General features: G+C 32.9%; 4 protein-coding genes across 7 annotated transcripts in view; 3 read left to right on the top strand and 1 right to left on the bottom strand.

Annotated features, from left to right (window-relative positions):
* The window catches only part of LOC137828258 (putative disease resistance RPP13-like protein 1), a 95,234-nt gene that overhangs the window by 24,782 nt on the left and 53,007 nt on the right, over positions 1 to 17,445 (top strand). The window lies entirely within an intron of this gene.
* On the top strand, positions 292 to 8,362 carry LOC137827817 (putative disease resistance RPP13-like protein 1). Of its 2 annotated transcripts, XM_068634266.1 has the most exons (4): positions 318 to 902; positions 1,292 to 4,225; positions 4,391 to 4,492; positions 7,571 to 8,362. In XM_068634266.1, the coding sequence occupies exons 1-2, from the start codon at positions 850 to 852 to the stop codon at positions 4,188 to 4,190; spliced, it is 2,952 nt and encodes a 983-aa protein (XP_068490367.1). In that variant the 5' UTR covers positions 318 to 849; the 3' UTR covers positions 4,191 to 4,225; positions 4,391 to 4,492; positions 7,571 to 8,362. The 2 variants fall into 2 exon arrangements, with proteins under 2 accessions (XP_068490298.1, XP_068490367.1); XM_068634197.1 differs by having other exon boundaries at positions 292 to 4,225.
* Positions 5,164 to 8,275, bottom strand: LOC137829072 (cysteine-rich receptor-like protein kinase 10). Its single transcript, XM_068635885.1, has 7 exons — positions 7,490 to 8,275; positions 7,058 to 7,174; positions 6,818 to 6,957; positions 6,322 to 6,532; positions 5,987 to 6,224; positions 5,703 to 5,853; positions 5,164 to 5,613 (listed from the first exon to the last, which is right to left on the bottom strand). Exons 1-7 carry the CDS (start codon positions 8,268 to 8,270, stop codon positions 5,314 to 5,316), a joined length of 1,938 nt encoding a protein of 645 aa, XP_068491986.1. The 5' UTR covers positions 8,271 to 8,275; the 3' UTR covers positions 5,164 to 5,313.
* Positions 13,577 to 17,052, top strand: LOC137829269 (cysteine-rich receptor-like protein kinase 10). Of its 3 annotated transcripts, XR_011084014.1 has the most exons (7): positions 13,577 to 14,403; positions 14,486 to 14,596; positions 14,680 to 14,834; positions 14,918 to 15,128; positions 15,235 to 15,472; positions 15,613 to 16,132; positions 16,601 to 17,052. XR_011084014.1 is itself a non-coding variant. In XM_068636086.1 (6 exons), exons 1-6 carry the CDS (start codon positions 13,647 to 13,649, stop codon positions 15,815 to 15,817), a joined length of 1,677 nt encoding a protein of 558 aa, XP_068492187.1. In that variant the 5' UTR covers positions 13,577 to 13,646; the 3' UTR covers positions 15,818 to 16,236. The 3 variants fall into 3 exon arrangements, 2 of the variants coding, with proteins under 2 accessions (XP_068492187.1, XP_068492227.1); XM_068636086.1 differs by lacking the exon at positions 16,601 to 17,052 and having other exon boundaries at positions 15,613 to 16,236; XM_068636126.1 differs by lacking the exon at positions 16,601 to 17,052 and having other exon boundaries at positions 13,587 to 14,403; positions 14,764 to 14,834; positions 15,613 to 16,236.

Below are 17,445 nucleotides of genomic sequence, written 5' to 3' on the forward strand. Positions count from 1 at the left end.
TTAATATTATACCATTCACAACTATAATCAAAGTCCAAAAGAAATCAGTGACATGATACTTACCTTCAACAGGAAAAAGATTGTTCATATAACTGACAAACGACAAATATATTAAGACAAACAATCAACTACTTGAGACCATTTAATTCATCAAATATATTTGTTGTTACACTCCAAACCATTCTTAATAAGGAATCACTCATGCTAAAAAAGAAAAGAAAATGGGAAATGGACCCATTTAATAATCATGCAAGATGTAATAAGTGGGTTGGGTGTTTTTATTCATAAAGTAAGCCACCGAAATAGAGTAATTCACTAAAGTTGGTAGAAAATAGTGTGAAAGCCACATGGTGCTGTCGGCAATAATCATCAATAGCTACTGCTTCCTCTCCATCACTCCTTTATTCAAGTAAATCCATCTCCAACAAAATCCTCAATCCTTCATTGAAGTAAAGCCATCTTCAACAAAATACTCACTCATTACCTTTTGTCACTCCTTCATTCACCTAACTAAGCTGCACTTCCAATTTTCAGAACCCTTTCTTCTCTTTCATTTCCCCACTTCCTTTCCAACCATGCCACTCCTTGAAACACTTGGTGGTGCTCTTTTTGGAGCTGTTCTCCAGATGCTATTTGACAAGCTGGATTCTCATCAAGTTCTGGACTACTTTCGTGGGAGAAAGCTGGATGAGAAGCTGCTCAAAAATTTGAGGAGGAAGTTGGTGTCCATCAATGCTGTGGTCGATGATGCAGAACTAAAGCAGTTCAGAAATCCATATGTTAAAGCGTGGCTTGATGAGGTCAGAGACGTGTTGCTGGACACAGAGGATCTGCTGGATGAAATAGACTATGAATTCTCCAAAACTCAGTCACAACTTCAATACCAAACCAGTTCTAACAAGGTACGCATTCTTGAATCCAAGCTGAAAGAACTCCTAGATGACCTTGAATCTCTTTTAAACCAAAAGGATGATCTAGGTCTGAAAAATGTTGGTGGTGTGGGATCGGAATTGGGTAATAAAGTGTTAATGAAAAGAAATGAATCTTCATCGTTGGTGGCTGAAGAGGTTATTTATGGCAGAGATGAGGACAAACAAATTATCCTTGACTGGTTGACATCAGACAATGGAAATCATAACCACCTTTCAATACATTCTGTTGTGGGTATGGGCGGGATGGGTAAGACCACACTTGCTCAACATGTGTACAATGACCCAATGATAGAGGCTAATTTTTCTATCAAAGCCTGGGTATGCGTTTCTGATGAATTCGATGTTTTCATGTTAACCAGAGCAATTCTCGAGGCAATTCAAAAGTCAACTGATGATAGTAGAAATCTAGAAATGGTTCAAAGCCGATTGAAAGAATCATTGATAGGAAGGAAGTTTCTTTTGGTTCTTGATGATGTTTGGAACGAACACCGAGATCAATGGAAATCATTGCAAAGTCCTCTTAAATATGGTGATAAGGGAAGTAAAATTCTTATAACAACACGCATTAACAAAGTTGCTTCTATCATGGAGTCAAACAATATTCACCAACTAAAGCAATTACAAAAAGATCATAGTTGGCAAGTTTTTGCTAAACATGCATTTCAAGATGATAACTCTAAGTCGAATTCTGGGTTGAAGGAGGTTGGCATGAAGATAGTTGAAAAGTGTCAAGGAATGCCTCTGGCCCTTGAAACGGTAGGAGGTCTTTTACAGTCAAAGTCATCTATTTCAGAGTGGGAAGGTGTACTCAGAAGCAACATATGGGAGTTACCAATAGAAGATAGTAAAATCATGCCCGCTTTGTTATTGAGCTATTACCATCTTCCTTCTCATCTCAAGAGATGCTTCGCTTATTGTGCGTTATTCCCCAAAGACCATGTGTTTGACAAGGAGAACTTAATTCTCTCATGGATGGCCGAAAATTTTCTACAATGCTCTCAACAACAGAGTAAGTCTCCAGAAGAAGTAGGTGAACAATATTTTAATGACATGTTATCAAGGTCATTCTTTCAAAATTCAATTATACAAGATATAATGTACAACAAAACACGTTTTGTGATGCATGACCTTCTAAATGATTTAGCAAAATATGTTTCTGGTGAAATGTGCTACAGGTTGGGTGTTGATAGACCAGGAAGCGTACCAAAGACTACTCGTCACTTTTCAACGATAAAGAATCCTGTTGAATGTGATGAGTATAGGAGTTTATGTGAAGCTAAAAGGCTACGGACATTTGTATCCGGAAATTGTGAGATGTCAATACAAGACTTGATCTCCAACTTTAAATTCTTACGCATCTTATCTTTGTCTTCTCATTTCATAAGAGAGGTGCCTGACACTATAGCTGATCTTATACACCTCCGTTCATTAAACCTTTCAAGAACAGGGATACATAGACTTCCCGTCTCAATTTGTTCACTCTATAACTTGCAAGTGTTGAGGCTGAACTGGTGTGAATTGTTGAAGGAGCTTCCCTCGACTTTGCATGAGCTCAGTAACTTGCGCCGCCTTGAACTTATTAGAACTTCATTAAGAAAGGCTCCAGTTCTTTTAGGAAAGTTGAAGAATCTTCAAGTATGGATGAGTGAGTTTGAGGTTGGGAAAAGTAGTAGTGAGTTCAGTATTCAACAACTAGGACAACTTGATGTTCGTGGAGAGGTGTCAATTAAAAATCTTGAAAATATTGGGAATCCCTGTGATGCATTGGCAGCTGATTTGAAGAGGAAAACACATCTTGTGAGTTTATGTTTACAATGGAATTTGAAGCGAAACAATGACGATTCAGTAAAGGAAAGAGAAATACTAGAGAATCTACAACCTTGTAGACATTTGAAGGAGTTGTCAATCGATGGCTATGGTGGAACACAATTTCTCTGTTGGTTATCTGATAATTCTCTATTGAATGTGGTGTCCTTAACTTTGAAGAACTTTAAACATTGCCTGCAGTTGCCTTCCCTTGGACTTTTGATATTTCTCAAGCACTTGGAAATTTATGGCCTTGATGAGATAGTGATGATAGATGCTAATTTTTATGGGAATAGCTCTTGTGCTTTTGCATCCTTGGAAACACTGAGTTTTTATGATATGAAGGAATGGGAAGAATGGCAATGCATGACCGGTGCTTTTCCAAGTCTTCGAAGTCTTTATTTGTGGCAATGTCCCAAACTGAAAGGGCACTTGCCAGAGCACCTTCCTCATTTAAAGAATCTATGTATATTCAGGTGCGAACAACTCGTGGCTTTGACTCCCAAGTCTGTAGAAATTGAAGGTATGAAGATGGAGAAATCTTCATTTGATATGATAAGGCACCTACTATCACATACCCCTCTTAAATCGTTTAATATTAGTTCTTGTTCGGGCATGATTATTCCCATAAACCATTGCTATGATTTCCTTGTAGAATTGTATATCAGTAAATGTTGCGACTCTTTCACGAACTTCCCTCTGGACTTATTTCCAAAACTCAGCTTCCTTTCTTTAGACGAATGTGATAACCTACAGATGATATCACAGGGGCACTTTCATGGTCATTTGAAGGGTCTGACAATTAAAAAATGCTCTGAATTTGAATCATTTCCCAATGAAGGATTATTTGCACATGAGCTAAAGAGATTTTGGATTGAAGGATTGGAGAAATTGAAAGCAATGCCTAAACGCATGTGTACCCTCCTTCCATCTCTTAATGAGTTGTATATAAGCAATTGTCCAGGACTGGAGTTGTCTGAGGGATGTTTGCCATTAAATCTAAAACACATCTCTCTCTTGAATTGCTCCAAACTTGTTGCCGCACTAAAGAAGGGGTTTTGGGGAACCAACCCTTCCATACAATCCTTGTCTATTGGAAAAGAGGACGTGGAGTGTCTTCCGGGTGAAGGTTTGCTCCCAGTTTCCCTTACTAAGCTACAAATAATTGATTGTCCAAATCTAAAGAAACTGGATTACAGGGGTCTCTGTCACCTCTCCTCTCTTAAGACAATGCTTATTGAAAATTGTCCTGTACTCCAATGCTTGCCAGAGGAGGGTCTGCCCGAAACCATTTCACTACTCGAAATGAGAGACTGTCCGTTGCTCAAACCACCGTACAAGAAAGAAAAAGGTGAAGACCAGAAAAATATTGTTCACATGAGAACTATATGGATTTGCTCACAGGAAAAGTTTGTTCACATTAAAGACGAAGCAGAAATTGGAAATTCCTAAGGCACCGATTCTCATATGCCTAAATTTTTTATCAGGTGCAAATTTTTCACACTATCTTTTAAGCATTTCAGATACATCTTATTTAGTGCAAATACTTTAATCTCTAGTTCACCACTTTCTTCACGCATCAAGTTCTCGTCTTTTTAATGTCTTATTATCAATATTCTGTTTTGAAACTGAATGACAATGGTTATATTTAGGGAACATGGAAAATGGTGAAGGGGCGAAGTGTCAAAGTTGTTGCGTTGCGCCAGTTTTGCACTCTGTAGTTGGGAGTAGTTTCAGTTTCATTGAGTTGTTGGGTAAAGTTGTTTTCTTATCCACTCTGTTTCCTCCTTTGTTCACTCTTATATGATTCTTTTCCAATCATTTATTTTGAGAGCCAATTGGATTCAATCTTCTCCAGAAAGAATAGTAACTATTATTGAAGTGTATGTTTTTGTGGGATTAGATTGAAAGAGGTGTGAATGAAGAAGTGGTTTGGACTGTAAATATGATGTTATTTTCATTCTCAAATACCCATATCATTATCAATATCGCCACCCTCAGAGTTCTCAACTTTTGTGCCACTAAACCATGCTTTTTAGGACCTTCAAGGTTAATTTGTTCAGAAATAACATGACATGAAAAACCTTATTACAAAACATAGACTAAACACCCTATTCACCAGGAACACTTGCAATCTACCGAAAAACCAAAATACAGGAAAATACCACAAATGATTACACCTAAAGGGAAACCAAATTAGATGAACACTTTTTGATTAACTCAAAATGATCTCCAAGATTACTAAAGAAAGATCTAAGAACTCAGAATTATAACTCTCTTAAAATAGTTCTTTCTCTCATTTTTTCACAAAATTTCATTCCACTTCAAAATATTTTGAAAGAGAGAGTTATATAGAAGTATTTATCACGTTTAACAAATTAAAACTTTGAAATAATCTCTTCGCAAATAAAAAGTAAAAAAGAAATAATAAGAAGAAAATATAAATACAAAAAGGACTTAAATATATGTTTTCTTGTTCTGATTATTGATCTATCTTTATAGGATAATTTAGTTTAAATTAAGAAAGGATAACAGTCATTGGTTTCTCATAGTCAAATTAATTAAGCAAGTTTGATTACCTTGGTACAATACTAGAGATTGATACATCATTAATGGAAATATTTTTGGAAGTTTTTAAAGCAGACGTTTCCACTCTTCCAACTGAGAATGCAGGTTTGTTGGGTTTTGGAATGGTCATCACATCACTTGCCAACAACACCATGACAGTGGACATGGTTGGTCTAGTTGTTGCTGCTTCTTGAACACACAATAAACCAATCTGTATAAACTTCTCAACTTCATTGGATGTGTAGGAATTTTCTAACAATGGATCCATCAATTCCAAACATTTTCCTGCACACCACATTCTCCAACTCTACACCAAATTTTGATTTGTGAACATTGTTATAACTCTAGATAACATTGTTGGTTAAATTTATGGATCAGTTAAGAGAGAAAACTCACATATAAAAGAAGACTTTGACCATGTTCTGATAGAAAAAATCCACTGTTCTTTTTCCCACAAATGATTTCTAGAACAAGTACTCCAAAGCTGAAAACATCAGATTTCATTGAAAACAATCCTTCCATAGCATACTCTGGAGCCATGTAGCCACTGCATGATCAAAATTAATATCACTTTGTTACCTCTCACATAAAAGAACATACAACAAGGAATTGAATGTTTCAAAATTACATCAGAGGAAAACTACTGTTCAAATAAATGTTTTGGTAGAAGTAGAGCTTACTAAGTTCCCATTATTCGGTTTGTATTTGCCTGGTTCTGACCATTTTCAAATGCTCTTGCCAATCCAAAATCTGATATTTTTGGATTCATTTCATCGTCTAACAGAACATTGCTAGCTTTGAGATCTCTGTGGATTACCTTGAGTCTAGAGTCCTCATGAAGATATAAAAGACCTCTTGCTATTCCATTGATGATGCTTGACCTTAGTTTCCAATCAAGTTGCTTCCTTTTTTCATCATCTGACACCAGAAGTTAGAATATATATCTTAATACAGTGAAAGACACAAAAAGGTAACCAAGAACAACTCTACACAATGAAGATATCTAAGAGCATACCAAATAGGTGAAAATCAAGACTTGCATTTGACAAATACTCATATACTAGTATCTTTTCATTTTCCTCCAAGCAGCATGCCACAAGTCTTACAAGGTTGCAATGTTGCAATTTAGCTATAAATGTTACTTCATTCTTAAACTCCTCTGAGCCTTGACTAGAAGCTTTTGAGAGCCTTTTCACTGCAACTTCTCTTCCATCCGGTAGAATTCCCTGCAATAAAATAATCACAAGTTTTTACGTTTAAGAAGTGCTTAAATGGTATAGTATCTTTGTTACTAGAAATTTTGATATTGTTTTTGAAACTGTCATTTTATTTGTTGAAGTATGAAAATTCATGTGATATTAAATAGTCTCAAAGAGAGGTTTGTTCACAGTTACTCACTACACTAATCTTCTTTACAATAAAATGTAACTATCATGATAGAATTCGAATGAAATTATTACACAAAATAAAAGGTAAATGTAATTTAATTCCAAATTTAAATTATTAAATACCTTGTAAACTGGGCCAAATCCACCTTCACCTAACTTAGATGTTTCTGAGAAGTCATGAGTACTCTCAAGAATGGTGGTTAATGGGATTATAGGCAAATTTGTATATGCAGATAGAGGAATAGAATCATTTATGAGCCCATCTACAAAGAGAAGATGTGAGTTACGTATGAACTAAATGGACATGTTTAAGTGGAAATGAGTTCATACAAATTGTAGCATTGAGTTATTGCATGAAATTACCTTTTCTAACTCTATTCCAGTAACATAAACAATATACACTCAAACACACAGCTGCTAACCCCACCACACTCAATCCAATGATCAAGTTTCTTGACTTACTTGCATCCCCTTGTTTAGCTGTAATAATGTAAAAGAAGTATATTAATCTTTTGACCAATTGATCATATTGAGTAACCAAACAAACAAAATCATGTGTACTTTAAACCATTTCACTATTTGATTTTAATAATTTAACAATATACACTTATGAGTAAAGGTAGTTGTATGTGTTATTTTTTTTATGTAGTCTAAATCTATGAATGTGTATACAAGATTGATTGAAATCAAGTGTAACAGTTGGATTAAGCACAAGAATGAAAGAAGACAAGACTCAAAAGATATGCTCACTACTGTTTGATTGCAAAACAAGAAAAATTAACTGAAGTATTGTACCTGTTAAACTGGGCAAAATATATGATTGATTGTTGAAAAGGTAGAACATATAATCATCATACTTTATGTGACAACTTGCAGTTCCTACCAGCCACCCCAAGTTATGTTGACAACATTGGGGAACTTGTGCTAGCATGGCCTCCAAGCACTGTCTGCACTTCTCACTGGTGAGGTCTCTGGTGCACTGCACCAAGCCATACCTTCTCTGAGTGGAGCTCAAATTGAAGCCATCCATGTAGTACAACTGGTTGGTCTCCACAGTTGCTTTTATGATCAAACTCCTCATGAAATCCTCACTCTTTTGAATCTCTTCTACACTAGACACACTTTTGTTCCCAACATGATGTCTTGGATGGTTTATTGTAACATTGCCAATGAAGTTCTCGTTAGAGTACCTCAGAATGCAGAAGTTGTAGTACATGACAGCAGAGAATCTATTAGGGCAGTGCTGAAGGAGTCTTCTGGAAGCAGCAGAGACACAGAATTGGCAGAAGTAGCCAACCACATCACCACGGCAGTCATAGAGGCCATACACAGGGGTGTTGTTGCCTATGGTTTTGTAGTTATAGCCTTTGCTTGTGGCTGCATCTGAGGATAGCCATGAGAGGATGTTGTTAATGTTGGTTTTGTATGCATTGCTGAGAGGCTTTTGGGGGGTGAAATCACAGTCATCTCCCAAATAAAAGGGTGGTTGTGCTTTGGTAACTAGTGATTTCAAGCTTAGCAAGAACATGAAAACAAAAAAACATAGTGATCTCACATTCAGTTCTGTTTTTCCCATAGAGAACTATCTGTGCTTTTGCCTTAGTGCCAAGTGATTGTATATACATGTCTTCTTTTCAGAGACTTATTAAACAGCTTTTTTTCTTATTACATTATATCTTCTACCAATCTATTTTTTTTTCTATATATAAATGGAAAATTTGAATTTTAATGAAACATTTTTCTATATATTATATATGTAAAGAGATGTCTAAATAAACATTTCCAAAAAACATTTTGTGTAGAGAAAATTAATAAAATGAATTTTCGGGTAAAACTTTTAGTATTTATTTATGTATAAATTGATTTTAATTTATTATAAAAAATTATTTTTTATATTGGAAATTTATAGAAAAAGGATTTTCCAAATAATTATGGAAGTAGATAATTTGGTTTATCCAAAATAAAGAGAGTGGAAAATGAAGTGATTCATGTGATTATTATAGGTGAATGAAAGAGACATCAAGATAACTGGAACTTTACAGGCTTCAATCTTGTGATATATGTAAAAGTAAGGGAAATTAAAAAAGCTAGATCTCAGTATTGTTTTTATTTTGAAAACTTTTATAATATATTTCTTTTATAAAGTTAAGCAGATTTTAATTTGTTAAAGACTAATTAAGATAATTTATATTATTATGGATAAGTATTATATTTTATTATTCTTAATAAGTTTATCCTTGCTGTGTTAGTAAACAAATTATTGTAAGAAATATTCATGAACTTAAGAAAAGAAAACTAAATTTAGGAATACTCATTGTGTTTAAATATGTTTTCCATTTTTTAAATCTAGAGTATTATTTTTCTTAATTCTTCAATTATTTTTTATTTTCTAGATTTTTTAATTAAAAATATTATTGTTTAAATATAAAAATTAGATAATATTAATAATATTGATGATGTGATAAATAATAATTTACTCCACCTCTCTCTTATCTGAACTTAATTGAGTGGCATAATATTTGAAAATTTATTAAAAACTTAAATATATTCTTAGCCTTCCAAATGGGATACTTTTTCTTTTTTTACATCTTTTTAACGTAATCTACCCGTTATACATTATACAAAATAAAAAAATAAAATAAAATAATTTTTTAATTGAAAAACAAAAGTTTAAGTGCACTAAATTTATGAGACTTAAATTGCAATCAATTTTTAAAATATTTTACCTGTGTTAAAAAAATATGTCAGTTTAATAAATCGTGTCACTTTTGAAGGATGATCTAAATGCCGGACGGTCTAATATGAGGCAAGCCAATTTGTATTGACATCCTAACTCAAACATATGTTTTTCTATTTTTATTCATACATATAGGTTTATATTTTTTCTTTCTGACTTGCTGTCCTACTAAGAATATGTTGACTTCATCCACTACAAGAAAATTTGTTATTACGTACCGCACTAATCAAATTTCAAATACTAGATTTAATATAATACAAAAAACACTATATATATAGTGAAAAACAATTGTCATTGTCATTTCAAATTTCAAAACCACGTACCATTTCTACAGATGTCTAATGGTGTTTTTGGGCAAAAATGATTTTCAATACAACATCTCTGCAGTTGCCAAAATGGTGAAAAGGAATAAAGGAGAAAGGAGAGAAGGGAGGGCAAAAGATTGAGATGAAGGGTTGCGAGTAGGGTTTGAGAGAAAAGAGAGTGATCAGGTTTCAGAGAGAGAAGGGGAAGAGAGGAATGAGAGAGAAAAATGTGAGTTTTAAAAAGCGTTAGGTGACACGTTTTGGTTGGTCCAGGTGTGGTGTGTTGATAGGTAGAGGTGACAGAAACGCAAAAGGCAAAATGAAAGAACATATCACAAAGAACAAAATGAGAGAGACGACAGAGAGAGATGAAACGCAAAAGAAGTGTCAGAAGAAATGAAAGAGAGAGAAAGATAAAAAGTAATAAAAAAAGGGGAAGTGTGAAAGGAATTCAAAATGAATAGTGGGACACGTGTAGACATTATAGAACAATAGCATGGGTTAGATGGGAGAACTTGTGCAAGTCTAAGGAGGAGAGGTTTTAGGTTTTAAGGATATACATATAAATTATTGACTAAATGGACATGGTGATTAGTGAGTGATGAAAAAGGAAAATGAAAACAATTATTGTTATCTAAGTATGAATTAGAATCGGAATGGTCACGGATTTAGACTAAATATTAGTCTTCATGGTGGAAAGATTTACATAAAGTGTGTGGTGAGGGACAAAGTGAAGACGGTTTGAAAAAGCAACAATGATCATGTGAGTAAGTGATGAACAGAAAGTCAAAACAATTATTGTTATCTAAGTATGAATTAAAGCCAATAAAAAAAGTATAAATTAGAATTGTTACGGTCATAAGTTTAGACCAAATATCAATCTTGATTGTGAAAAGATTTAAATCAAGTGTGTGGTGGGGGACCAAGTGAAGACTGTTTGAAAAAACAACAATGATAATGACATCAATGGTGTGATGGTGTGATGCAACTATAAAAATATGATAAAAAACTAACACAGCAATGGAGTAGAGGGAGAAAGGAGAAAAGGGTAGGAGAGAGAAAAATGTAAAATTCATCATGGCAATTCAGTCATTTCACCCAATTGAATGTGGAGAAAAAAAATAAGGGTGGAATGCAGGAACAGAACACCCAATAATTATTTTTTAGAAACCCTAAAATGGGCAGTTTCTTCCTGTATCCCTATATTTTTCTTCCTGCACCCCCACAATATTATTCCAAAACCAAATTGTCCCTATTATTTTTTAGAAACCCTAAAATGCACTTGAACTGTATTTATTTTTTTGCATTATGGATTATGAAATCCAGAAATTTTTTTGGATTGGCACTTCCGGTAAAATTTCGGATCCATCAATCCATAATTCAAAATATGCATTTCACATTCAAAAATCCATTATTCAAAAAAACATTCTGGATCCACCAATCCGTAACAGAAATATGCATTATGGATTCAGAAATCCGTAATTCAAAAAAATAAACATTCCGGATCCATCAATCCGTAACAGAATTAGGCTTCCGGATTCAGCAATCCAAAAATCAATAATTTATGCAAAAATTGCTTCTGGAACACCTCCTCATTCGGAAAAAAAATATTCAGTTCCGGATTGATGAATCTATAGCACACTCTCAGATCCCTATTTCGGGTAACCACGGTGTCCTTTTTTAAATAAAAGATTAAGGCCAATTTCGAGAATTAGAAAATTGTGGGGTGCAGGAAGAAAAATGTAGCGGTGCAGGAAGCCGAAAATGTGGTTCGGCCCATAATCTCATGGCAATGAGTAGTTAGCAATTGCTTTATGCACTTCGATTTTGTTTTTACACCTTTAGTAATTGATATTTTTTTCTTAATTTTTTTCACACTTTTTTCGGAAAACATTTTCTAAAATATGTTAAAAAAGCTGTGTACTACAAATTTCAAAAGCATTATAAAAATAAAGCTTAAAATAAGAATTCTAAAAGATATTCTAAATTACATATTCTAGAATTGATTCTTCCCTTTGTAATACAACTTTTCATTATAGAATAAGTTTTCTATAGTAATTTAAAATAAATTATAAGTATAATTTAAAATATATTATGAAATATTCATTAAGAAAACATAAAATTAAAACTTTCCGCAATGCATTAGATCAGATAAGAGTGCGTATATGAAATTTTTAAGAAAATATTTTTTTTATATGAATTTAATGATTTATAATAAAATATATTATTAGGATAAGAATTTTAAAAAATTGATGTTGTAAAAATTTATTATAATTATTTAAAATTAAAGAATTTTAAATTTCACTTTAAAAATGAAAGAATTTAAATTTTGTACACTATCAAATTTATCTATTTTTCATCTCTTTTTTTAATTTTGGTCAAAAAGTCAATTTGACTTAAAACTAAAACTTTGATGACTTGTTCAAAGTTTGAGTGTCATGATTTAAACATGTCTTTGGAAAAATGTTTACAAAGATTTCTTTCCTATTAAAGTTAATCATGTTTATCTTTTAACATGACATCATCCATGTTATCCATGTTATTTTTTTGTTAATGTATTCCAACTAATGTTAGTTAGGATTTTCTTGATCAATGTTAATTTTTTTTTATGTCACACATTTTTTAAATTTATTTCAATTAAGTTTATTCTAAAATAATATTAAAACTTTTTTTCAACCAATATTAATTAAAATTATTTTTTAGACAATGTAAATCAAGTTTACTTTTTAATCAATATTTTAAATTTTCTGTCTAATAGGAACATTACTTTTTAATTATATTTTGTTATTGATGTTAATAAGAATTATTTTTTATGTATATTATTAAGAATTATTTTGACATATGTGAACTAGATATTTGCAATTAACATCTATAAGAATTATTTTTTGATTGATGTTTGTCAATAGTTATTTTTTTTATAATCAAAACCACCGACATTGTTATTTATTAATTAATTACTACAGTTTATTTTCTAATGTTGACTAAAAACCTTAAAATAATATTAACTAAACTTTCTTTTGTCAATGTTAGCAATGAGTTTTTAGTCAACATCGAGGAAAAAGTAAGAAGAAAACCCATTCAATAATATTATAAAAATAACCCTAATTATTATTAATATAAATAATTGATTGATATATTGAAAATAATCTGAATCGAACCCATAAATGGAAGGTACAATTTTGTCAACCTATATCTAAAGAAAATAATTGAGAATGCTCAAAAAAAGTATTTGAAAAGGTTTTTGCATAAAGTATTTGAGAAGATTTTAAGCTTTATGTTTTCCAAATAAACATTTAAAATTTATTTAAAAAACATTAAAATTCAAATATAAAATTGATCATAGAATATTTTGAAATAATTAAAAACTAATTTTGAATTAGACATTCTAAAATTCATTTCCAAATCCATTTTAAAACATCTTTAGTGAAAATGCTTCGTAAATGTGAACAATGTTGTTTTTTCTTGTTCGTTTTCACCTCCTCATGTTCATACAGTGTTCTTGTTTAGGGTAATGTAAATGATGATCTTGTATAGTTTTAAGCCATAGTACATATTTTTCAAAGTTTTCAAATATTTTTTTAGTGATTGTCGTGTTAGAAGTTCTCTTATAATTTGTGTCAATGACTTTCAGCATTTGGCTAGAAGCAATGTATTCACTTTTTGACTAATAGGGATATATGAACACGATCGATGCAGAAACATGAAAACTACATAGGATGTGGTAAACAAAGAAAACTACATTTCAAATGGTATATCTGGATATGTGTGGACATAATTGCTTTTCAACTCAGATATTTCTATACCTTAAGAATTTGTGTGCAGTGAGTGGAGTTGTAAATATAAATCATGTTGACAGAAACTGCAAGTTTTTATTTCATCTTCTGAGAGAATAACTTAAGAAAGTCCATATATGCATGCACCATGGTTTCTAACTGTGAGATCAATGTGCTTTGGTTTCTTGTTATGTTTGAGTTTCAGTTGTTTGAGTTATACACAGGCACAAACACCCATTTACCAGGGAAGTTACTGCCAAAACAGCACCCAAGAATCTCTCACCACTGCATACCAAACCAATCTTGAGAGAATCCTCTCATGGATGTCCTCAGATGCAGCCACAAGCAAAGGTTACAACTACACCAGCATAGGAAACAGCTCCACTGTGTATGGCCTCTACAATTGCCGTGGTAATGTGGTTGGATACTTTTGTCAATTCTGTGTCTCTAATGCTGCCAGAGAAGTTCGTCAGCACTGCCCCAATAGGGTGTCTGCTACAGTGATGTATGATTTCTGCATTCTGAGGTACTCAAATGAGAACTTCTTTGGGAAAATTCTTACATACCCAACATGGCATGCTGTTGGAACAAAAAACATTTACAACAAGGAAGAGACTAAGAAAGGTGAGGATTTTATGAGAGGCTTGATCAGAAAAGCAACTGTGGAGACCAACAAGTTGTACTACATGGATGGCTTCAATTTGAGTTTCACACAAGAAAGGTATGGCTTCGTGCAATGCAGTAGAGATCTCACAAATGGTGGGTGCAGAGAGTGTTTGGAGGCCATGTTAGCAGAAGTTCCCAAATTTTATGAGCAAAAATTAGGATGGTCCATTTGGTCTGGAACTTGTATGATAAAGTATGATGACTATATGTTCTACCTTCCTGAAACAGGTGAATCTGAATATGATAATAGTACTTTTGGATTTTTTTTTTATTTCTAGTTTAAAAAATTGTTTTTTTTATGTTGTGGCAGATAAAGATGGAGTTAACAAGAGGTCAAAAATCTTGATCATCAGCTTCTCTGTGATGGGGTCAATAACTCTACTATGTTTGGGTGTATATTTCTTTTGGAACAGAAGAAGAGGTAGAAAAGATAATTTCCTGCAATCACAAATGCCATAATTTGTGTTATAGCTTATTTCTCCTACTCATATATGGCTATTGTAGATGGGATTCGGCTATCATCATTTCATAAAATTCAAACTGAGGAAACATTGAACACTGACCTGCCTATAATCCCATTAATCACAGTTCTGCAGAGTACTGATAACTTTTCAGAAGCATCTAAATTGGGGGAAGGTGGATTTGGCTCCGTTTACAAGGTTTTCATTGTTTGAATTTATGAAATATATTCTTTATTGCTTCCATCTTTCTATATGATATTTTTATCCCAAACTTTTATCAGGGAATTCTACCTGATGGAAGACAAATAGCAGTCAAAAGGCTGTCAAAATTTTCTGGACAAGGCTCAGAGGAGTTCAATAATGAAGTAATGTCTATAGCTAAATTGCAACATCGCAACCTTGTAAGACTCTTTGGATGCTGCTTGGAGGAAAATGAAAAGATACTTGTATACGAGTATATGCCAAACGCAAGTCTGTACTTTCACCTGTTTGGTATGTTTTCAGACTGCTTCAATGCTTCATTGCAAATACATAGCATTTGGTTTTTTGCTAAATGGCCTGTGATGTTCAAATCCCTTTTATCTTCTTGAGTTGACAGACGATGAGAAAAGAAAACAACTTGATTGGAAACTAAGATTACGCATTATCAATGGAATAGCAAGAGGCCTTCTATATCTTCATGAGGACTCTCGACTCAGAGTAATTCATAGAGATCTCAAAGCTAGCAATGTTCTATTAGACCATGACATGAATCCCAAAATATCAGATTTTGGATTAGCAAGAGCATTTGAAATTGGACAAAACCAAGGAAATACAAAGCGAGTAATGGGCACTTAGTGAGTTTTACTTATGCAAAACATATCTTATAAATAGGACTTGTGAATGCATAGTTCAGAGTTTAATGATTGAAAAAATGAAATTCCTTGTTATATACTTGAACAAGAAAAATTAAGAAAGCTCTATTCTTTTGAATTAGTGGATACATGGCTCCTGAGTACGCTATGCAAGGATTGTTTTCAGTGAAATCTGATGTTTTCAGCTTTGGAGTTCTAGTTCTAGAAACCATTTGTGGGAGAAAGAACAACGGATTCTATCTCTCAAAACATGGTCAAACTCTTCTTTTATATGTGAGTCATCCCTTTGGTCTGATTAACCAAATATCAACAATACTAGCTAACTGAAGTATGACAGTATTATTCACAAATTAATGAGGGAGAATGTTTGGAATTTATGGATCCAATGCTGGAAAAATCCTTCAAAGGCAGTGAAGTTGAGAAGTGCATACACATTGCTTTGTTGTGTGTTCAAGAAAATGCAACATACAGACCAACCATGTCAGATGTTGTTGTTATGCTAGGGAGTGACAACATGACGCTTCCAAAACCCAAGCACCCAGCATTTTTAGTTGGAAGAAAGGTGTCAGAGGAAGTACCAAAATCAGAAAGTTCCAAGAATCTTTATAGTTCTGATGTAACAATCTCTATTACTTTACCGAGGTAATATGTAGTTACAAAAAGAATTTGTCTCTTCAAAAGTGACATATTAAAGTTGTATTTACCATAAATATAAATTTAAGTATCACACGGATCATTGTTATCAATGATTGAAATTTACTCATGTAGTTTGTTATTTGGACATGTAACACTACTACAGATAAGAATATTCTATAATTATTCAGCCTCTTTTATTATATATATCAATACTATGGGATATTTTCATAGTAGCACTCTTTTATTGTTGAACTATATGATGTGTAGTCACATCAATTGGTGTGACGTGAATCTGTTTTCAAAATTCTGATAATTTGTATGTGTCCAATAGGTTCAATGTGTGTTCCAATAAACGCTCTCTCTGTATGTTTGGTGAATGTGTTTATCCTGGATATATGGTTCAATAATGTTCTTTTAACTATGTAACTATATCATGTATTAGATCCTTTAAACTCTCTTTGTTACTGATTTCAGGTTATACAAATTTCTACTGCTGAATTATTATGAGAACCTATATTTTACTCTCCCTCCCGCCTCTGCTAAGCCCCTCCTAGTCTTTATTAGCAGTTTCATGAGGTGAACCACTTTCCACACTAAGATGCATTCCCAGTTCTCCTAATATACCATCAAAAACCTCAAACAAACTCTCTTTCCGACCTTGAGCTATAAGTTGTTATTGCAAAGTGGACTTTAAGTCTAACTCAACCCTATAAAACCGGCTCATGAGGTTGAGGTTTGCACCCACTTATGTACAATGAAAGGCTCTAATCCCTAGTCGATGTGGGATCTCCAACAGTTGTGACAATTCTTCCTAAACTTTATTGAAGACTTCTTGCTACCATGTATGTCCAGTTGTTTAGTCTTGTGTCTGAGTTATCTGTTACTTTATGAGATGATGAATCTAATTATAAGTTTTTTAACTGGTTAAAAAGTTTTTGCAACTAGTTTTTAACTGATATTTGAAAAGTTGTAGTTTTTGAATCCGTCATTTTTAAAAATGATTGATTAAAAACACTTACAGATTTTTAGCTTTTTATCTGTTGTCATATGTTGAAAACTATATTTGAATATGTTACATCTCGGAGAGTTTTTAGTTTGTATTATTAGCATGTGAGAAAAACCTTAATTAGACTAGTTATTTTACTTTAAGTAAAATCAACAGATTAACTCGTGTTTTTCAACAAGTTGGTTGAGTTTTCTAACTTTACCCTTTTTAACTGATCTGCTCTTTTAACCCTAATCTCTTTTAACTTCCTATAAATAAGGACTCTTGTTTTAGAAAATGGTTACATACACGTTTGCAAAACAATACTCTCTCT

The sequence above is a fragment of the Phaseolus vulgaris genome, chromosome 11 (genome assembly GCF_000499845.2).
Source record: "Phaseolus vulgaris cultivar G19833 chromosome 11, P. vulgaris v2.0, whole genome shotgun sequence".
In the NCBI taxonomy this organism is placed as follows: domain Eukaryota; kingdom Viridiplantae; phylum Streptophyta; class Magnoliopsida; order Fabales; family Fabaceae; genus Phaseolus; species Phaseolus vulgaris.